The 22758-nt window shown below is 46.8% G+C and overlaps 1 protein-coding gene across 4 annotated transcripts in view; it reads right to left on the bottom strand.

The window, feature by feature from the left end:
- The window catches only part of LOC130535774 (voltage-dependent calcium channel subunit alpha-2/delta-4-like), a 41939-nt gene that overhangs the window by 15664 nt on the left and 3517 nt on the right, over positions 1 to 22758 (bottom strand). For 3 of the 4 annotated variants that reach the window (XR_008953198.1, XR_008953199.1, XM_057051048.1), the window contains exons 2-16: positions 21980 to 22061; positions 21523 to 21639; positions 14296 to 14355; positions 14053 to 14215; positions 13858 to 13989; positions 13519 to 13579; positions 12418 to 12568; positions 11437 to 11511; positions 11183 to 11272; positions 10882 to 10995; positions 7256 to 7334; positions 1173 to 1306; positions 934 to 951; positions 497 to 574; positions 6 to 86 (exon numbers count right to left, since the gene is read on the bottom strand). Coding sequence is in view for 2 of the 4 variants with exons in the window: in XM_057051048.1 (XP_056907028.1) it covers positions 6 to 86; positions 497 to 574; positions 934 to 951; positions 1173 to 1306; positions 7256 to 7334; positions 10882 to 10995; positions 11183 to 11272; positions 11437 to 11511; positions 12418 to 12568; positions 13519 to 13579; positions 13858 to 13989; positions 14053 to 14215; positions 14296 to 14355; positions 21523 to 21639; positions 21980 to 22061 (1435 nt within the window). In the remaining 2 variants the exon portion in view is untranslated. The remainder of the gene's footprint in view (positions 1 to 5; positions 87 to 496; positions 575 to 933; positions 952 to 1172; positions 1307 to 7255; positions 7335 to 10881; positions 10996 to 11182; positions 11273 to 11436; positions 11512 to 12417; positions 12569 to 13518; positions 13580 to 13857; positions 13990 to 14052; positions 14216 to 14295; positions 14356 to 21522; positions 21640 to 21979; positions 22062 to 22758) is intronic. The other variant, XM_057051049.1, reaches the window with a different exon arrangement.

Raw genomic sequence — 22758 nt, 5'->3', positions numbered from 1 at the left:
CTCACTGTGTATCTGGGTGCCAGCTTCATCACCTCCATGAGGGGGATATCTGAGCCCACCACACCCAGAAGGATCCCATGGGACAGCTGGAGAGATAGGTGTCAAAACTTTTAAAGAAGTAGAAATTTGCATTCCTAATAGTGATCAATAGTGATTACTGATAATAGTGATAAAAGTCATCAATACTGATTACTGTTAATAGTGACAATAGTGAGCACAGATAATAGTGATCAATATTGACTACTGATAATAGTGATAATAGTGATCAGTAGTGATGACTGATAATAGTGATCAGTAGTGATGACTGATAATAGTGATCAGTAGTGATTACTGACAATAGTGATAATGGTGATCTACGTATACTGATTACCGATAACAGTGATAATACTGATCAGTAGTGGTTACTGATAATCTTCTTCCTATAATTAGGTGATCTAATGAGGTGATTTGATAACAAATCAATGGATTTCTTCCCTTATGTTTGTGTGACACGGACCGTTTCCTTTTTCTTGCTGAAGACCGGCATGGCCACAGAGGTCATCAGCAGAAGACTCTGAGCTTTAGTGGTGAAGAGCTGCAAACACACACTCTGGTCGTTGGCAAATAAAAGCAAAACTTTGTGCTGATCCTTAGCATTAGCTAACCCCATGCTTTTGCTGGGAAAGCAATTTGTGTTACAGGTAACTAATACAAACATTTCATCTTTTAAATTAAGGAGAAAATAAATGTGTCGGTAAATGTAGACAACATGTTTGCAGAGGTGTGCAGATGTAGGATTCAGACAAGAAAAGTAAAAAAAACTGACATGAACATGTCTAAACTTTCAAACTAACCAGAAGAGCATTCTCCGATCTTCACCTGTGTCATTTTTTTTTTTAAAAAAAGAACTTTGTCCTTAAATCAAATTTCCCATCAGAAAAAAACATCTTTTACCTGTTTGGTGTTTGGAAGCTTAATGACAGATGACGGTTGAGCCCCGGGATCATGAGAAATGAGGTGAAACACAGTGAGAAAGCAGACAGATGTGATGATGATGATGATGATGATGATGATGGCGACTGCTCTAAAAAGCTCTCTCGAGAAGAAAATCTTTTAGAGATCTTCCAAAGCTTTGGATCAAGAAGTGAGATAAACAGATGTTCAAAGTTTTCTGTTTGTTCGGCTCATCTCACCACTGTGTCCATGTAGGCTTCTGTCCAAATTATGTCATGATCGTGGTTGATGACCATCGGTCGACTGAGAACATGCAGATACTCCATGACGTTCTCCTGCACATCGGCCAGGGTGGAGATGTGTGTGTAATACCCTGATGGAACAGACAGTGAATGTGAGGTGAACACACACACACACACACACACACACACACACACACACACACACACACACACACACACATAAAAATATACATACACATATACATTTAAACACATGGATGTCCTCAAATTTCCTTTTCCTCAACTCAGGAAAAACCAAGGTCATGTTGTTTGGTCCTGATTCTCTCTGGGATAGATTAGATCACAGGACAGGTGTTGACAAGATCACATAACTCCAGTACTGGCGTCTCTTCATTGGCTGCCCATTAAATTTTGAATAATTTTAAAAATTCTTCTTCTGACCTATAAGGTCCTCAGAGGCCTAGCTCCATCCTACCTGGAGGAGCTAGTGACACCTTATCATCCCAATAAACCGCTCCGTTCTCAGAATGCTGGTTTAATTGTGGTCCCCAGAGTTTTTAAAGGTAGAATGGGGGGCCGTATTTAGTCACCAGGCCCCCCTGCTGTGGAACCAGCTCCCTGTCCAGTTACGGGAGGCTGACTCCATCTCTACTTTTAAGATTAGACTTTAAACCTTCCTCTTTGAAAAAGCTTACTGCCAGTAATTCTGTAGTTCCACTTATTATTCTCAGACTTATTATCATATTTAGAGGGTTACCTAATTATTAGGTTAACATCTTAGTTACCCCTCCTTGGCTAGCACCTTATCGTGGTGGAGGGGTTTGCGTGTCCCAATGCTCCTAGGAGTTCCGTTGTCTGGGGCTATATGCCCCTGGTAGGGCCACCCATGGCAAACAGGTCCTAGGTGAGGGATCAGACAAAGCATAGCCCAGGACCCCCTCATGATGAAAAACAACATTGGTGCCAGGTTTCCCTTGCCCGGATGCGGGTCACCGGGGCCCCCTCCTGGAGCCAGGCCTGGGGGTGGGGCACGTTGGCGAGCGCCTGGTGGCCGGACCTCTGGCCATGGAGTCCGGCCGGGCACAGCCCGAAGAGGCAACACGGGACCCCCTTCCCATGGGCTCACCACCTGCAGGAAGGGCCAAGGGGGTTGGGTGCATTGTGTTTTGGGTAGTGGCTGAAGTCAGGGACCTTGGCGGTCTGATCCCCGGCTGCATAAACTGGCTCTAGGGACATGGAATGTCACCTCTCTGGTGGGAAAGGAGCCTGAGTTGGTGTGCGAGGTTGAGAAGTTCCGACTAGATATAGTTGGCCTCACCTCGACGCACGGCAAGGGCTCTGGAACCAGTCTTCTCGAGAGGGGTTGGACTCTCTACCACTCTGGAGTTGCTGATGGTGAGAGGCGATGGGCAGGGGTGGCAATTCTCGTTGCTCCCCAGCTCAGTGCCTGTATATTGGAGTTTACCCCAGTGGATGAGAGGGTAGCCTCCCTTCGCCTTCGGGTGGGGGGACGGATCCTGACTGTTGTTTGTGCCTATGCCCCAAACAGCAGTTCAGCGTATCCACTCTTTTTGTAGTCCTTAGAGTTGTAGTCCTTTGGGAGTGCTGGAGAGTGCTCCTTCTGGGGGCTGCCTCGTCCTCCTAGGTGACTTCAATGCTCACGTTGGCAATGACAGTGTGACCTGGAGAGGTGTGATTGGGAAGAACGGCCCCCCTGATCTGAACCCGAGTGGTGTTTTGTTATTGGAATTCTGTGCTCATCTCAGATTGTCCATAACAAACACCTTGTTCAGGCATAAAGGCATCCATATGTGCACTTGTCACCAGGACACCTTAGGCCGCAGATCGATGATCGACTTTGTGGTTGTGTCATCGGATTTGCGGCCGCATGTTCTGGACACTCGGGTGAAGAGAGGGGCGGAGCTGTCAACTGATCACCACCTGGTGGTGAGTTGGCTCCGATGGTGGGGAAGGATGCCGGACAGACCCGGCAGGCCCAAACGTGTTGTGAGGGTCTGCTGGGAACGCCTGGCAGAGTCTCCTGTCAGAAGGAGCTTCAACTCACACCTCCGGGAGAGCTTTGACCATGTCCCGGGGGAGGCGGGGGACATTGAGTCTGAGTGGACCATGTTCCGTGCCTCCATTGTTGAGGTGGCTGACCGGTGCTGTGGCCGCAAGGTGGTTGGTGCCTGTCGTGGCGGCAATGCCCAAACCCGCTGGTGGACACCAGCGGTGAGGGATGCCGTCAAGCTGAAGAAGGAGTCGTATCGGGTCTTACTGGCCTGTGGGACTTCTGAGGCAGCAGATAGGTACCGACAGACCAAGCGGAGTGCAGCTACAGCTGTTGCCGAGGCAAAGGCCGGGCATGGGAAGAGTTCGGTGAGGCCATGGAGAACGACTTTCGGATGGCCTCGAAAAGGTTCTGGACCACCATCAGGCATCTGAGGAAGAGGAAGCAGTGCACCGCTGGTGTCCACCAGCACAGAGCAGGGGAGCGGTCGATCACCAAAATCTTATTAAAATTAATACTAAAGCACAAGTTGGAGAAACTAATATCACAATTAAGTGTGGACTGTTAAATATTAGATCTCTTTTGTGTAAATCCCTGTTAGTACACGACCTGATAGCGGATCATCACAATGATTTATTTTGTCTTACTGAGACCTGGATTCAGGAGGAGGAGTATGTTAGCTTAAATGAATCTACTCCTCCTACCCATCTTAATTATATATTCCTTGTGTTACTGGTCGAGGAGGGGGAGTGGCAGCAATCTATCATTCCAAGTTATTAATTAATCCCAGACAAAACATGGCTTCAGTTCATTTGAAAGCCTGACTCTTGGCATCACTCATCTGAACTGGAAGGCAGAAAAGCCACTTCTGTTTGGAGTTGTATATCGGCCCCCTGCTGGACCACATTCAGAGTTCCTTTCTGAGTTCTCTGATTTCTTATCTGACTTGGTCCTTAGAACGGACAAAGTCATTATCATTGGAGACTTTAATATCCATATAGACGTTAGAAATGACAGCTTTAGAAATGGCTTCATTTCATTACTTGAGTCAGTTGGTTTCCTCCAGCAGATAAACCAACCAACTCATAGCTTTAACCACACCCTAGATCTAGTTCTGACTTATGGTGTTGAGGTAGAACATGTGTCAGTGTTCCCTCAGAACCCAGTCCTGTCAGACCATTCTTTGATCACTTTTACATTTATGATTAAGGATTCTTCTATCCTCAGAACAAAGTCTTACTATAGCAGATGTCTTTCAGATAATGCTGCAGCTAAGTTTAAGGAAGTGATCCCTGTGCTGATCCTAGGACCACCGTGTGTTTCCCCAGGGATCAATCATTATAATCTTAGCCCTGCTGAGGTTGACTCTATTGCTGAAGGTGCAGCAACCTCACTGAGAATCACGCTTGATTCTGTTGCCTCCCTGAAAAAGAAAATAGTAAATCAGAGGAGGTGTGCCCCCTGGTATAATTCACATATCAGGACCCTCAAGCAGAAAGTGCAAAGACTGGAAAGTGTCTTGTAAAATAGACAGCTATCATGTAGCCTGGAAAGACTGTCTATTAGTTTACAAAAAGGCCCTTCGCAAGGCTAGAACAGCTTATTTTTCTTCTTTAATTGAGGAAAATAAGAACAACCCCAGATTTCTGTTCAGCACTGTGGCCAAATTAACCAAGAGTCACAGTGTTTTAGATCCACGTATCCCTTCTTCCCTGAGTGGTGAAGACTTCATGAGCTTCTTCACTGATAAAGTTCTAGCTAACAGAGAGAAAGCCAACCAGGCCATCCCAACAACTGGACCATCACCAGATGTGCTGACTGTGGGAACATACAGGGTCTCCAATGAGCCCTTAAACTCCTTCAGCCCTATATATTTTTCTGAGGCGTCATCGCTAATTCAGAAATCCAAGACCACCACGTGTCTTTTAGATCCCATCCCAACACACCTGTTGAAGGATGTTTTACCATTGATAGGCAGTTCTATCCTGGACCAGATCAATGGTTCTTTAGTGTCAGGTTATGTACCCCGGTCCTACAAGGTGGCAGTGATTAAGCCGTTGCTTAAAAAACCATCACTGGATCCTGATGTCTTAGCAAATTATAGGCCGATATCCAACCTTCCTTTTATCTCTAAAGTTCTAGAGAAGGTGGTGGTGACTCAGTTACTGGAGCACCTGCAGAGGAACAGCCTGTTTGAGATGTTTCAGTCAGGCTTTAGAGCTCACCACAGCACAGAAACAGCACTTCTTAAGAAGATCATTAGTGACTACTGACTCCATCGCCACTTTTAAGATCAGACTTAAAACCTACCTCTTTGAAAAAGCTTATTGTTACTAATTCTGTAGTTCCAGTTACTATCATAGACAGACAGATTATCATACTTAGGGGTTCGTCTAATCGTTAGGTCACATCTTAGTTATGCTGTTATAGGCCAAGGCTGCCGGGGTCCGGAAACATGATCACCTGACAGGCCTCTGTCACCCCACTGGGTCATGGTTTCCTCTCCTCTCCTCTCCTTTCCTCCTCCTCATCAAGCAGACTAGTTATGCTGATTCTTGTGTAGTTTTTCTGCTTCTACCCCCCCTATTTATTTACAGGTATCGCTGCCTTCGGAGCTGCATAATGACCTCCGGCCCCGCTGAAGTCATTGTATATCGTATTTTTATGTGTGTTTCTGTGCTCTGTGCCTCTCCTCTCCTCTCCTCTCTCCTCTCCTCTCCTCTCCTCTCCTCTCCTCTCCTCTCCTACCTATTCTATCCTCTACCTGTCCTCCCCCCTTCTCCTCTCTCTTTACCCAGCCGGCCATCAGCAGGAGGGTCCCCCTACATGAGCCTGGTCCGCATTACTGCGGACACCGCACCGGTCCGTAGTGGTGAAGAGAGAGCTGAGCCCAAAGGCGAAGCTCTCAATTTACCGGTTCACCGGTTATCTTTGTTCCTACCCTCACCTATGGTCATGAGCTTTGGGTAATGACCGAAAGAACAAGATCACGGGTACAATCGGCCGAAATGAGCTGCCGCCGTAGGGTGGCTGGGCTCTCCCTTAGAGATAGGGTGATAAGCTCTGCCATCCGGGAGGAGCTCGGAGTAGAGCAGCTGCTCCTCCGCGTTGAGAGGAGCCAGATGAGGTGGCTTGGGCATCTAGTTAGGATGCCCCCTGGACGCCTCCCTGGTGAGGTGTTCAGGGCATGTTCCTCCAGTAGGAGACCCCCGGGAAGACCCAGGACACGTTGGAGAGACTATGTCTCTGGACTGGTCTGGGAACGCCTGGGGATCCCTCCGGATGAGCTGGAAGAAGTAGCTGGGGAGAGGGAAGTCTGGGCTTCTCTTCTTAGGCTGCTGCCCCCGCGACCCGACCGACCCCGGATAAGCGGTAGAGGATGGATGGATGGATGGATGGATGGACATCTTAGTTATGATGCTATGGGCCGAGGCTGCCAGAAACATGGTCACCTGACAGGCTTCTGTCACCCATTCACAGCATTCTCTCCTCCACTCTCCAGAGTAGATCATTAGATGATGTTATTTCTTGTGTAGTTTTTCTGCTTCTTTCCCCCTCTCTCTGTATCCATCTACAGGTATCGTTGCCTTCATAGCTGTATGCTGACCTACTGACCTCTGATCCCGCTGACCCACTCAACTCCTATACCAGCAGTTTGTTATAATTAATGTATTTCCATGATCTCTGCCTATTCTCTCCTCCACCTGTCATCCCCCTTCTCCTCCCCCTCTACCCAGCCAGCCCTCAGCAGGAGGGTCCCCCTACATGAGCCTGATCCTGCTCAAGGTTTCTTCCTATTAAAGGGGAGTTTTTCCTCGCCAATTTTGCTTGATGGGGGTCAGGCCCTGGGATTCTGTAAAGTGCCTATAGACAATTTTGATTGTAACACACGCTATATAAATAAAGACTGATTGACATACACACATATTCAAATACACACACATACAGTATATACATATACTGTACATACAAAATGTACAAACATGTACAACATACAAACACATACACACACATGTACATTTAAATACACACACATATACAAATACACGCACACATACACACACCTGACCTTTGTTGTTGCAGGCGATCCACTTGGTATTTTGAGCAAAAGTCATCTCTCTGCCAATCAGGTAGGTAAAAACTCTCACCTAAACACAGAAATACGCTTGTTCACACCTGATGACGGTCTCATTTTCATTGTTTTCTGTACTGACTGCTGGAAAATGGCCAATCTGAAGTGTGCTGTGTGTTGACCTGCTGACCTCTGACCCTGCTGACCAACTCTGACACGGATGTGGTGGGATCCACTTGCAACACAGCAGTTCCGGACAGTTTTCACAAATGACTTTATTGAATATTCAAAGGTAACAGCACACAAGTAAGCACAGACCTCTGTGGAATAAATACAGATCAAAACTCTTAGTTGGCTTAGTCAGATTTACCAGGGCAGAGACGCAGAGGAAAAGTCCAAGGCAGGCCAGATCAAAACCAATAAGTCAAATCAAACTATGTGCTGGAAAGTTAGGTATAGTGCAATAACAATCTGGCAAGGCATTAATGTCCAGTGGCTTTAAATAGGCCCAAGAGGGAGCAACAGGTGAAAATGATGAAAGCTGATCAGATGGGTGTGGAGGAAGGGTGTGGCAGAGTGAGTGGAACTTAACACCTCAGCATGAGAGCAGAAGAGCAGGCAGTTACAGGACCCATCCCCCCCTGGGACGGCCCCCAACATCCCAAAAGCAGATCCAGGGCGAGAAAAAACGGCCACCCTCCAAAAATAAATAAAAAATTTAGACCTCCTCGGAGACAAAGGAGGCCACTTCAGGGTCAGACGAAGCAGATACATCATCCAGAGCGTACCCCTCAGAGCCATCTTCCATCTGTGGAGCAGAAGAGTCACCTGCCAGCGGTCCTTCCCAGGCACGGACAGATGACCGAGTAGGCTGGTCCGGATACAGGCGGTGAAAGTCCCTTATCAGTTGCGGGGACATAATGAACTGAGCTGGGACCCAAGAGCGTTCCTTTGGACCATATCGCTCCCAGTCTACCAGATACTGTATCCCTCTTCCACGACGATGAGAGCAGAGAAGCTGCATCACAGCATACACGGGACCTCCATCGATCAACTGAGGGTGCGGCGCAGGGGGAACCAGTGGACTTACCGGAACAGGCTTGACCCTAGACACATGAAAGGTGGGGTGAATGCTCATGGATCTGGGAAGCTGGAGTCCTACCGATGCCGGACTGATGATCTTCACGATGGGGAAGGGGCCAATGAATCTGGGTGTTGATGATTGGTGTTGGTTGGCAGTGACTGAATAATGGTCAGCAGCACGAAGAAGGGATGCCCGTGCTTGGTGCTGGGTGCGACAACAACGGCGACTGTAGGCAAAGGTGGAAGGACAAATGACCTCCTTTTCAAGGGCAGGAAACATTGGGAATTGGTACCCATAACAGCACTGAAACCAAACAATCGGTGGCCGAGCAAATGAGGGAATTTTGGGCAATTCAACCCACAGAAGCTGTTCTGACCAGGAGGAGGGATTGTCCGTCACCATGCATCACAGGGCTGTCTCCATCTCCTGGTTCACGTGCTCCATTTGCCCATTAGTCTGTGGGTGAAATCCAGAAGACAGACTGGTGGTGGCTCCCAACAGCCTGCAAGACTCCTTCCAGAATGTTGAAGTGAACTGGGGTCCCCGGTCTGACACCACATCATTGGGGAGACCATGCAGACGGACTACATGGAGCAGAACCAATTGTGCAGTCTCCTTTGCAGAGGGGAGCTTGGGGAGGGGAGGCAATGGAATCAAATGGGTCATCTTACTGAAGAGATCAACAATGATCAAAATGACTGTGAAGCCCTGCGAGGTGGGAAGGCATGTGAAGAAGTCAACAGAGACATGAGACCAAGGGCGGTGTGGGGTAGGTAAAGGCTGCAGAAGTCCCGTGGGAGATTGAAAGGGAGTCTTGCTCTTGTTGCAGACTGGGCAGGCCTTGATAAACTCCTGGGTGTCCTCCCTTAATGTGGGCCACCAAAGTCATTGACGGATGGCCTGTAGAGTTCGAAGAATTCCAGGATGGCAGGTAAATTTAGAAGAGTGAAACTGCTCTAGTACCTCTGACTGTAAGTTGAGCGGAACAAACAGGTGGTTCGTTGGACAGGCACTGGAACCTGGTTGCCCTTCCATGGCCCTCCACCTTCTGTTCTATGTCCCAGGTAACCATGGCGATGCAACACGACTCTGGAAGGATGGGCTTGGACCCAGAAGTCGTGTTTTCCTCGTTCTGGAACTGCCAGGACAAGGCATTGGGTCTGGTATTGCGGCATCCTGGGCCTACTAGAAATGAGAGAAGCACCATCTCGTGTGGGATGGACACCGTCTCTCCTAATCAGACCAGGTTTTCCCCAAAAGGTGCTCCAATTGTCTATAAAGGCCACCTGGTTTTCGGGGCACCACCGTGACAGCCAGCGACGAAGCGATGACATGCGGCTAAACATCTCATCGCTGGCCAGATTGGGGAGGGGACCAGAGAATGCTACAGAGTCCGACATTGTTTTTGCGTAGTTACACACCGACTCCAAGTTAATTTTAGTGACCTCCGACTGACGAAGCCGGGTGTCGTTGGCTCCGACGTGAATAATAACTTTACCAAATTTACGATTACGTCTCGCCAGCAGCCATTGTGGGTCAAAGGGATGTTAAAAGTCATAGGGATCTCATCCATGTTGGTAATGTGACTGGGCGCGGTTATCTTGTTGCGGCAGTAGGTGCGGAAGATGGCCACCCTCTTCTGGTAATCCGCGGGCAGCCGCTGCGCAACAGTTGTCCTCGCGCGTATAGAGAGATGCCACCTCCTCATAAAGCGAAAACACTAAAATTGCTCGATTGCCATTTTCAGCCACATATTCGATGACCTGCAGTTTAAAGTAAGCCTCATTCATACGCGTCTTGCTTGACCGGCGCCATTTTAGGGGATCCTTACGCGTAGGTGTGTTGCTAATCGATTGGCGGCGCGTTTACTGTAGTGCACCCACCAAAGGCGCACAGCAGATTTTAGAACTCAGTCCACACACAAGGCGCACCATATTATAAGGCGCACCGTCGATTTTTGAGAAAATCTCAGTGTTTTAGGTGCGCCTTATAGTCGTGAAAATACGGTAGGTCTAAGAGGGAATGATGAAAGCTGATCAGATGGGTGTGGAGGAGGGGCGTGGCAGAATGAGAGGAATTTTCCACCTTAGCACGAGAGCAGGCAGTGACACACTCAGCTATTATACTGAAAGCTTGTTGTAATTAATGTAGTTGCATGATCTAAGCCTATTCTTACTTCTACCTGTCCTTCCCCGTACTACTCCCGTTCTACCCAGCCAGCCATCAGCTGGAGGGTCCCTCTACATGATACGCTCAAGGCTGCTTATTGGGGGTCAGGCCCCTAGAGACCATTTTGATTGTATGTGACTCTGGTAAATAAAGATGAATTCATTTGATTTTTAAATTTGTGTGTGTTGGGATCTGCCCGACTACAGAGGCTGTGGGGAGAGGATGGCTCTGGACAGCTGGTGCATAGGGTGATGTTGTTCATGCACGTGTGAGCATAAATGTCAAGTCATTTTAACAAAGAACCTCCCATTGATGACATTTGGAGTGTAATAGAGATGACAGGATGTATACTAGTTTAATTGGTTCTCACCCGGCGGTCAGGCCAGTTGAACTCTTCAAATACAGACTCAAAGTCCTCCATGGCTCCATCTGTGATCAGCATGATGGCCTGGTTACACATGCTGCCCTGACCATTCACCCTCACCTACAGGCTCATGCACAGAAACATGTGAAGACACATTGTTAGTACACAAAGCATATGCACACACACACACAACACACACACACACACACACACACACACACACACACACACACACACACACACACACACACACAGTGAGTTCAGTGTGATGACATCACTGGCTTTTCTCAGCAGTGAGACCACAGACCTCATTGAGAATCTTGAAGGCCTCCTTCAGAGCATTTTTGATTTTTGCTTCTCCTTTAACATGAAGTTCATCTACCAACAACTTAAAGTGCTGCAGAAAAGTGGAGAAAAAACATTAAACGTGTGTGTGCATGAATTTGTGTGTATATTTGTGTGTATGTGTGTGCACATGTGCGTGCATCTGTGTGTGTGCATGTATATCCGTGTGCGTGGGGATGTGTGTGAATCTGTGTGTATGTGTATGTGTGTGTATACCTCTCTGGTGTCTAAGTCGGCCTGGACAAGAGTTCCTTTAAAACAGGGCTCCACGTAGCGAACATAGTCTGTGTACTACACACAGGAAGCAGAGCATATTGTCCATGGTGCAATTAGTAACTGCGTATCTGTGTGTTCTTGTACTAGTTACACATTAGGTGCATTTCTACGGTGTTCCTGGTAAATACTGGGGGCAGGAAATTCACAGGAACTGTTCCAATTGTTCCTCTTGATGGTCGTGTCTCGACTGCGGGACCCCTCAGCAATGTGACAAGTTTCAATCAATGTGTGACAGTTTTGACTGTGATGTCAGCCAGGCGCGACACCAAAACCAAGAATAATAAAGAACATAACATCAAGGAAGGAGGTAAACATGGATGAGCTGAAATGTGATGTCTCTAATGTGTCCACTCTTTTTGTGTAAGTGGATGTGTTAATAGATGGTAAACGGCACTTTGTGTTATGATACCTTTATACTATATGCTAAACCATATGGGTGGCTGGCTGCTGTGTTTCTGGTTTTTGAGTTGTCTCCATGGTGATGGATGCTATATGAACCAGAGGAGAAGCATTGTCTGCTGGGCTAACTCTCTTCTTCTTCTTGGTCACTTCCTGCTCAAGCTTTGGGCAATCAGCACCCAGTAAACCCGAAGCTCCAACCAGGAGTTTTTCAGAACTGATCTAAATATCTACAATGGAGCAGGGACAGGTTAAGTCCTGTAAAAGTTCCAGGAAATTCTCATTCTGGAGAGGTTCCTGCAGTGGAGACATGTACCAACGATCCCATAAAATTATGTGAGGGCATTTTGCCTGGTCTGTTTCAAAATCTGGGTCTGGGTCTGGGTCTGGGGCAAGGTCTGGGCCAGGGTCAGGGTCAGGAACAGGGCCAGGGCCAGGGCCAGTGTCAGGTTAGGGGTCAGGGTGAGGGGAAGGAGCTGGGGAATGTATCATGTCTGTGAAAGTTCTGTGTGTGTGTCTCACAGCAATAATGTTGACAAAGTCGTTCTCGCCCAGTGTGTCCAGGATGGTGTTGATGGTGTGCTTGGCGATGGTCATCTTCAAGCCCTTCATGCTGCCACTGATGTCCACCATGATGATGATGTCTTTGGGGGACGTAGCAGCCTGGATGTACCTAAACACAGGTCATTCCACCCATTCAAATATCACAAAATTTGTTCGCATTACAATCATACCGTCACACTCCAAAAATCTGATGTCTCAACTGAGAAATTCAGTTCTTGATTTTGTTAAAATAGAAGTGTTATTCTACAAAATAGGTGAATGAGTAGCGAGAGGCAAATATGCTATGGACACGTGCTTTTAAAAAGATATTTACTACTATTATTGTGATGTTATTATTTTTATCATTAGTATGTTGTTACTGATATCATTATTGTTATTATTATTGCTGTTATGTTATTATGATTAGTGTTGTTATTATTATTGTTATGTTGTTATTGTTCTGTTACAGTTATCATTGTCCTCATTCTCAATAATGTTGTTATTATTATTTTTATGTTATTGTTATACATGTTTGCCTCACGTTCACTGTTTTCTATGTATATTGGAAAATCAAAGCCTCTCCCAGGACAAGACAGGGCGGGACAGGAGAGGACAGGACAGGACAGTTCAATGGTTGGCTGGGAGCCTTCCTGTTGATGGACATGAACAGCAGCAGCAGCAGCAGCAGCAGCAGCTACATATGGTGCCTGACCCTGAAGCAGATTATCATCTTTACAGCAGGGTCAGGACTCTGCTGCCTGCTGCTTTAGCCATATATGAGAGCAACACCACTGCTAACGACCCCCCCCCCCCCCCACACACACACACACACATGTAGCCGTCTAAAGGCAGAATCAGTGTATGATTGTTAACACAACACATAATCAAGAATTTATTGAAATTATTTAATTTATTCATTCATGTGATTTCCTGTTTTAGTTCAGCTATTTCTTAGATGTTTATTCACACATTAGATTGATTTAAATGAGTACCATTAATGTTCATCAGTATTTAACGTGTGTGTGTGTGTGTGTGTGTGTGTGTGTGTGTGTGTGTGTGTGTGTGTGTGTGCACTCTCACCAGTTTCTGTTCCTACAGTCAAAGACCACCACGCCGTTTGGGTCTGGTGTCCATTTAATACCTGACAGGAAAGACAGGATGGGATTATGTATAACACACTTCAGAGTCCGAAAGACATCACAAACAAAAATGTCCTCACAACATGCACATGGTGGTCCTCACTTTGTAGCATGTATTAGAGGACAGGAGGAGCCCTACAATTTTATTACCTAATTTTAACCCAGCTCCTAACTAAACTACTAACACACACACACACACACACACACACACACACACACACACACACACACACACACACCACACACACACACATACACACACACACACAGCGAAACTGACCAGGATAGATCCTGAAAAATCCAGTGGAGCTGCCAAAGTACTGCCAGGTGAGAGTTGGATCCTTCAGAAAGTTACTGATAAAGACGTCGTTTAGTGCCTCAGTGTTGTAGATGGCATTCAGGATGATGGGATCTGACAAGGAAACACTGAGTCACACCTGAGTCATGTGCAGAGCAGCTGCCATTGGCTACTGACCTTTGTTGTAGACATTGGTGGGAACCTGGATGTTGCTCTGCTGCGTGTTGACTGGGATGTTGTTGAAGTGTTGGTTCTCCTCCAGAGGGAACTCTCCCCCCAGCTCCATGCTGTTCCCGTCCTCGTCCACAGTGTTGATCATCATGGAGTTGTAGTAATCAAACTGAGTGAGGCAGGAAGAGGCTTATGTGATTTAATGTGCTATGAAACAAAGGGTTAGGTATGAGTGTTGGAGCCACTGACCTTTAAGGAAGCATTGAATTCATGGTACAGATCAGCATCTTCTGCTGACTCAGCTAACCTCTGAGAAACAAAGAGGAACGCACATTTCATCAGGAAGAAAATGATCAAAAATGTGTGATCAAAAATATTTACCCGCACAGCAGCCCTAAGCTTCAGGAACACAGCTATTCCCTGGCAGCAGCCTTCTGTTTGTATCGGAAGTTGTGCTATGATTGAATTAATAATGAAGCTAACTAATCTACAGCAGCCAGCTGTTTGTACCAGCAGATCATTTAGTCATAATTTCAAATACCAGAACATGATGCTGTTTTTATATTCCTGTTGAAACTTATTGTAGAAAGTAAAAAAAAAAAACCCAACATGTTTTGTTGTACTTTCCACAATAAGTTTCTACAGGAATATTTTCACTTCAATGGAGCGTCTCTAAGGCATTTTTGAGTGTTTGGGCCCGGGAATCCTGGCCCCAGGAAGGGCTTCAGAGGGCTCTTTACATTTAATAACACACTGACATTTAATTGGCATTAAATGTCAATGTGTTATTAAATGTCATAATTCACTAAAATACCATCAAACTCAGTGTGCTGGGCTAACACCTGATTTGTTTTCCACCACATCAAGTGAGCTTAAATTGTTTAGAGATAATGGATTAATGCAGAGTTAGTGACCGCATTCCAATACACTAGGTGCTGCTATCCAGCTCTTTGTTGGTTTAGATACTCTATTAAACAAAACTTTATTTGCAACCACTAAAAATCAAGGTCCTGTTGGCCCCAAATACATGCCTAGGGCTGCTGAGAGAAGCAGCGAATAGTTAAGAAAGCTCTGAGTGAAACTCTTCTGATTCTAACAGCTCATGGTACCGCCAATCCTGCTATGGCAATGGCAAAACTCCACCTCCATGGTTTCCAAACACCCTGTTTAGTTTAGCGTTCTGAGCTACATAAAGCTGTAATCTCTGTAAATTGAGTTCTTTCCCACATGATCCTGAGGTGACGTCACCACGGCTGCCACAACAAAGACTGCTCTTATTCAATCGCGTATGAAAGATTATAAAAAATATAAAATACACTAATAATAATATCTTATCTTGTCACAGACCATCAGGTTTGGTGTATTTTTGGGGAAGGGGAGGTCTGTCCTAAACAGACAAAGCCTGATGGAACTTCGTCAAAGAGAGGTTGCAAATAATCCAGATCTCTGTGGCTGGATACTAAATAATTTTTGTAGTTTAAAACCAGTGGGCAAAAATTGTTGCAGGCTTAAGACTCAGCCAGGCAGCCACAGCAAAGGATCAGACTACATTAGCATTTGCCCCGCCAACTGACTTTGATGGGGAAGGTTGACAGATAATGAAATGAATTCATGAAGGTCTGCAGACAGGACAGTGACATAATTATAAAGCTTCACTTAAAACTAACAGAAGGCCAGGAGATTCTCTTCGACAATTCTAAATGTTTTCACAAATAAACTGGGTTTTTTAAAAGAATTCCTCGTCTCCTCTCCTCCTCATCAAGTAGACTAGTGACGCTATTTCCGCTTTTCCCCACTCGGCGACACACCCGCTGAGAAACCGACCCTGGTAATTGGCGACTCTGTTTTGCGCTTTGTGAAGCCGACTCCAGCGACCATAGTTAAGTGCATTCCGGGGGCCAGAGCGGGTGACATAGAAGCCAATTTAAAGCTGCTGGCAAGACGTAAACGTAAATTTGGTAAAGTTATTATTCATGTCGTTCCTGTCTGAGTTCAATGATTTCTTATCTGACTTGGTCCTTAGAAAGGACAAAGTCATTATCATTGGAGACTTTAATATCCATGTAGACGTTGTAAATGACAGCTTTAGAAATGGCTTCATTTTATTACTTGAGTCAGTTGGTTTCCTCCAGCAGATAAACCAACCAACTCATAGCTTCAACCATACCCTAGAGCTAGTTCTGACTTATGGTGTTGAGGTAGAACATGTGTCAGTGTTCCCTCGGAACCCACTCCTGTCAGATCATTCATTGATCACTTTTACATTTATCATTAAGGATTCTTCTATGCTCAGAGCACAGTCTTACTATAGCAGATGTCTTTCAGATAATGCTGTAGCTAAGTTTAAGGAAGCAATCCCTGCGTTGATCCCAGGACCACTGTGTGTTTCCCCAGGGATCAATCATTATAATTTTAGCCCTGCTGAGGTTGATTCTATTGCTGAAGGTGCTGCAACCTCACTGAGAATCACGCTTGATTCTGTTGCCCCCGTGAAAAAGAAAATAGTAAATCAGAGGAGGTGTGCCCCCTGGTATAACACATATCAGGACCCTCAAGCAGAAAGCGCGCAGACTAGAAAGGAAGTGGCATTCTTGTAAAATAGATAGCTATCATGTAGCCTGGAAAGACTATTAGTTTACAAAAAGGCCCTCCGTTAGGCTAGAACAGCTTATTTTTCTTCTTTAATTGAGGAAAATAAGAGCAACCCCAAGTTTCTTTTCAGCACTGTGGCCAAATTAACCAAGAGTCACAGTGTTTTAGATCCACATATCCCTTCTTTCCTTAGTGGTGAAGACTTCATGAGCTTCTTCACTGATAAAGTTCTAGCTATCAGAGAAAACGCTAACCAGGCCATCCCAACAACTGGACCATCACCAGATGTGCTGACTGTGGGAACATACAGGTTCTCCAACGAGTCCTTAAACTCCTTCAGCCCTATATATTTTTCTGAGGCGTCCTCGCTAATTCAGAAATCCAAGACCACCACATGTCTTTTAAATGCCATCCCAACAGACCTGTTGAAGGATGTATTACCACTGATAGGCAGTTCTGTCCCGGACGTACTAGCAAAATTATAGACCAATATCCAACCTTCCTTTTATCTCTAAAATTCTTGAGAAGGTGGTGGTGACTCTTGTTTGAGATGTTTCAGTCAGGCTTAAGAGCTCATCACAGCACAGAAACAGCACTTCTTAAAGTTACTAATGATCTTCTTATAGCTTCAGATCATGGACTGGTTTCTATGCTGGTCCTGCTGGACCTCAGTGCTGCTTTTGAGACAGTTGATCACAGCATCCTGTTACATAGACTGGAACATGTGATTGGGATTAAAGGGACAGCACTAGACTGCTTTAGATCGTATTTATCAGATAGATACCAGTTTGCATGTCCATGGTGTTCCCTCTTCATACAGTAGGGTTAGCCATGGAGTTCCACAAGGTTCTATACTTGGACCAATCCTTTTCACCTTGTACATGCTTCCCTTAGGGAACATTATTCGGCAGCATGGGATAAATTTTGATTGTTACGCTGTTGACACTCAGCTTTATTTATCCATGAATCCAGAGGAGACAGAGAAGTTAGTGAAGCTTCAGACCTGTCTTAAAGACATAAAGTCTTGGATGTTTTCAAATTTCCTTTTCCTTAACTCAGGAAAAACTGAGGTCATGGTGTTTGGTCCTGAACCTCTCAGGGATAGATTAGATCACATGTTCACTCTTGATGGTATCTCATTACCATCTAGTCTCTCTGTGAGGAATCTTGGAGTAACTTTTGATTAAAATCTCTCCTTCAACTCCCACATTAAAATAGTCTCTATAAGTGCCTTTTTTCACCTGAATAACATCACAAGGATTAGAAAACTACTGACCCACCATGATGCTGACAAGTTAGTCCATGCATTTGTTACTTCCAGGCTGGACTATTGTAATTCTTTATTATCAGGGTGTCCAAACTCCTCTATAAGAAGCCTTCAGCTGATCCAAAATGCTGCAGTCAGAGTTCTGACAGGTATTGATAAAAGAGATCACATAACTCCTTTACTGTCGTCTCTTCATTGGCTGCTCGTTAAATTTAGAATACATTTCTAAATTTCTAGAAAATCTGAACAGAGAAAACCTCCATCTGTGGTTGGATACATAGTGGCTGCCTGTGAGTGACCATGTTAATACCATTCCATACCACTTATCCGGGGTCGGGTCGCGGGGGCAGAAGCCTAAGCAGAGAGGCCCAGACTTCCCTCTCCCCAGCTACTTCTTCCAGCTCGTCCGGGGGGATTCCCAGGCGTTCCCATACCAGTCGAGAGACATTGTCTCTCCAACGTGTCCTGGGTCTTCCTAGGGACCTCCTACTGGAGGGACATGCCCTGAACACCTCACCAGGGAGGCGTCCAGGGGGCATCCTAACTAGATGCCCATGCCACCTCATCTGGCTCCTCTCAACGCGGAGGAGCAGCGGCTCTACTCCGAGCTCCTCCCGGATGGCAGAGCTTATCACCCTATCTCTAAGGGAGAGCCCAGCCACCCTACGGAGGAAGCTCATTTCGGCCGCTTGTACCTGTGATCTTGTTCTTTCGGTCATTACCCAAAGCTCTTGACCATAGGTGAGGGTAGAAACGAAGATCGACCGGTAAATCGAGAGTCTTCACCACTACGGACCAGTGCATAGTCCGCATTACTGCAGATGCCGCACCGATCCGCCTGTCGATCTCCAGCTCCATTCTTCCCTCACTCGTGAACAAGACCCCGAGGTACTTGAACTCCTCCACTTGGGGCAGGATCTCCTCCTTGACCCGGAGAAGGCACTCCACCTTTTTCCGGTTGAGAACCATGGCCTCGGATTTTGAGGTACTTACTCTCATCCCAGCCGCTTCACAGGCGGTGGCAAACCGATCCAGTGATCATTGGAGGTCATGGGCCGATGAAGCCAACAGGACCACATCATATGCAAAGAGCAGAGACCCGATGCTGAGGTCACCAAACCGGACACCTCAACACCACGACTGCGCCTAGAAATTCTGTCCATAAAAGTTATGAACAGAATTGGTGACAAAGGGGATCACTTGTGGAGATCAACCCTGACTGGAAACGAGTTCAACTTACTGCCAGCAATGCGGACCAAACTCTGACACCGATCATGCAGGTAGTGGATGGCCCGTATCAGAGGCCCTGACACCCTATACTCTCTGAGAACCCTCCTCATGACCCCCCCAAGGGACACAGTCAAATGCCTTCTCCAAGTCCACAAAACAAATGTGGTCTGGTTGGGCAAACTCCCATGTACCCTCAAAGACCCTGCCGAGGGTGTAGAGCTGGTCCACCGTTCCACGCCCAGGACGAAAACCACATTGCTCCTCCTGAATACAAGGTTCGACTATCCGGCCGACCCACCTCTCCAGTACCCCTGAATAGACCTTACCAGGGAGGCTGAGGCGTGTGATCCCCCTATAGTTGGAACACACCCTCCGGTCCCCCTTCTTAAAAAGAGGGACTACCACCCCGGTCTGCCAATCCAGCGGCACTGCCCCCGATGTCCACGCAATGTTGCAGAGTTGAGTCAACCACGACAGCCCTACAACATCCAGCCTTAAGGAACTCTGGGCGGATCTCATCTACCCCCGGGGCCTTGCCACCGAGGAGTTTTTTGTCTACCTCGACAACCTCAGCCCCGGAGATACGAGAGCCTGTCCCCAGGTGCCCAGGCCCTGCTTCCTCACTGGAAGGCTCATTGGTGGGATTAAGGAGGTCCTCAAAGTATTCCTTCCACCGATCCACAACATCCCGAGTTGAGGTCAGCAGCACATCACTATACACAGTGTTGACAGTGCACTGCTTCCCCTACCTCAGAGGCCAGATTGTGGTCCAGAACCTTTTTGAGGCTGTCCAGAAGTCGTTCTCCATGGCCTCACTGAACTCTTCCCATGTCCGGGTCTTTGCCTCGGCAACCACCGTAGCTGCACTCTGCTTGGCCTGCCGGTACCTATCTGCTGCCTCAGGAGTCCCACACGCTAGTAAGGCCCGATACGACTCCTTCTTCAGCCTGACGGCATCCCTCGCCAGCGGGTTCGGGCATTGCCGCCATGACAGGCACCAACCACTTTGTGGCCACAGCACCGGTCAGCCGCCTCAACAATGGAGGCATGGAAAGTGGTCCACTCGGACTCAATGTCCCCCGCCTCCCCTGGGACATGGCCAAAGCTCTCTCGGAGGTGTGAGTTGAAGCTCCTTCTGACAGGAGACTCTGCCAGGCATTCCCAGGAGACCCTCACAATACATTTGGGTCTGCCGGGTCTGTCCGGCATCCTTCCCCTCTGCCCCTCTCTTGACCCGGGTGTCCAGAACATGCGGCCACAAATCCGATGACATGACCACAAAATCGATCTGCAGCCTAAAGCGTCCTGGTGCCAAGTGCACATGTGGAGGCCTTTATGCCTGAACAAGGTGTTTGTTATGGACAATCTGAGACGAGGACAGAAGTCCAATAACAAAACACCACTCGGGTTCAGATCAGGGGGGCTGTTCTTCCCAATCACACCTCTCCAGGTCACACTGTCGCTGCCAACGTGAGTATTGAAGTTACCCTGGAGGTCAAGGGAGCCCCCAGAAGGATCACTCTCCAGCACTCCCTCTAAGGACTCCAAAAAGGGTGGATACGCTGAACTGCCATAGGCACAAACAACAGTCAGGATCCGTCCCCCCACCCAAAGGCGAAGGGAGGCTACCTCTCATCCACCGGAGTGGTAGAGAGTCCAACCCCTCTCGAGAAGACTGGTTCCAGAGCCCTTGCTATGCGTCGAGGTGAGGCCGACTATATCTAGTCGGAACTTCTCAACATCACGCACCAGCTCAGGCTCCTTTCACATTCCATGTCCCTCGAGCCAGTTTCTGCAGCAGGGGATCAGACCACCAAGGTTCCTGCCTTCGGCCGCTACCCAACACACAATGCACCCCTTGGCCCCTCCTGCAGGTTGTGAGCCCACGGGAAGGGGGTCCCATGTTGCCTCTTTGGGGTGTGACCAGCTGGACTCCATGGGCAGAGGTCCGGCCACCAGGTGCTCGCAAACGTGCCCCGCCCCAGGCCTGGCTCCAGGAGGGGCCCCCGCATCCGGACAAGGGAAACTTAGAACCAATGTCGTTTCTCGTCATTAGGGCGTCCTGGGCTACGTTTCGTCTGGTCCCTCACCTAGGACCTGTTTGCCATGGGTGGCCCTACCAGGGGCATAAAGCCCTAGACAATGGAGCTCCTAGGATCATTGGGACACGCAATCCCCTCCACCATGATAAGGTGGTAGCACAGGAGGAGCGATAAGGTGGTAGCCCAGGAGGAGACCATGTTCAATTCAATAAAATCTAATCATGCTGTTAGTGCAAGACCTTCAAGCCCTCCAGGCTGAAGGGCAGCTTCAGGCATGTGATCTCCTGAGGGGTTCAGGAACAAACACAATTAGCCACAGCTGATATGATGCGTGTGCCCGCTCACCTTCACTGACTTCATCTTACTGCCCAACATTCGCTCGATCTCATTGGAAAAATCCTTTACCAGGTCTTCTCCATTCAGTTCTGTGATTTTTATGATAGACTCCACGTCCTTCAGTTTCTGACAAGAAAAACATAAAATTATAAACATAAAGTTCCCAGAGTTGATACATAAAGACATGGTGTGACTGTCCACCTCATCTGATCAATACCTCAGATGAGATTTCAAACTTCCTGCTTTACTTCCTGCTTATTAACAATATTAAAACCTTAAGAACTTTTCTGAGGAGGGGGGTGCTCTGACAAGATCCACTGCTATTTTATTCCTGCTTCATGAACAGTTGAAATTTGAAAGTGGAACAGTTGACTCTTAATTCCAACATGATTCCAGTTTAGATTCGGAATAATAAAGAATGAGGGGGTCTTCATGTAGTAATCTGGTCGAACATGAAGTTACTTACCTTCTGCAGCAGCAGAGAACCTGAATATTTGACGGTCAGATCACGGAGCTGGACGGAGAACTCAGATGCCCATTGCTGCACCCTGAAACATAGGAACAGCCAAGAAGAGAGATATTCAATCTTCCAAAGATGCCACAGAGGCCAAAGGCAACCTGTGGCAACCTTTGGGCTTTTGTCAACTACTCCTGCTAGTGTTTTCAAGGGGGGTTAGGGTTACATGACAACAGAGCACTAGGTCACAGAGAGGCTCAGCAGAACCCAAGCTAAGTGCTCCTCACATACGCTTCTCTTACAGATTAGATTTCTTCTGAAAATAACTACCGTATACACCTTTGGTACTTGCATGATTCTGAGCTTTTCAACTATGATTTGGTTGAATTGTATTAAAAGCTCAGCTAAAATCCTAATATTCTAATATGAATGCAACTGTAAAACTTGTGTCCAAAAGTGACCACATATAAACTATTTTTCACACACCTTCATGTCAACCCAAGTAAGAGCAACCAGTTTCAGATAATTTATTCCTTCCACTGTTCTTTTTAAGTATCAGTATAATACAGGATTCCTTACTTAAATTAGGCAAAACATTAGAAGAGTAGCAATCATTAAATCTAGCAGAGAAAATGCCAACTAACTGAGCAGCATTGAACATAACTTTCCAGACATATGTTAGAGCTCCTGCTTATGAGTTTGTAGGGTATATGATTACATTTAAATTTAAAGAATGATATATAATATAGTTAGGATGCCCCCTAGACGCCTCTCTGGTGAGGTGTTCA

Source organism: Takifugu flavidus, chromosome 13, assembly GCF_003711565.1.
Source record: "Takifugu flavidus isolate HTHZ2018 chromosome 13, ASM371156v2, whole genome shotgun sequence".
Classification (NCBI taxonomy): Eukaryota; Metazoa; Chordata; class Actinopteri; order Tetraodontiformes; family Tetraodontidae; genus Takifugu; species Takifugu flavidus.
Note: the sequence above shows the minus strand (reverse complement) of the source record. Positions and strands in the feature narration are given on the sequence as shown.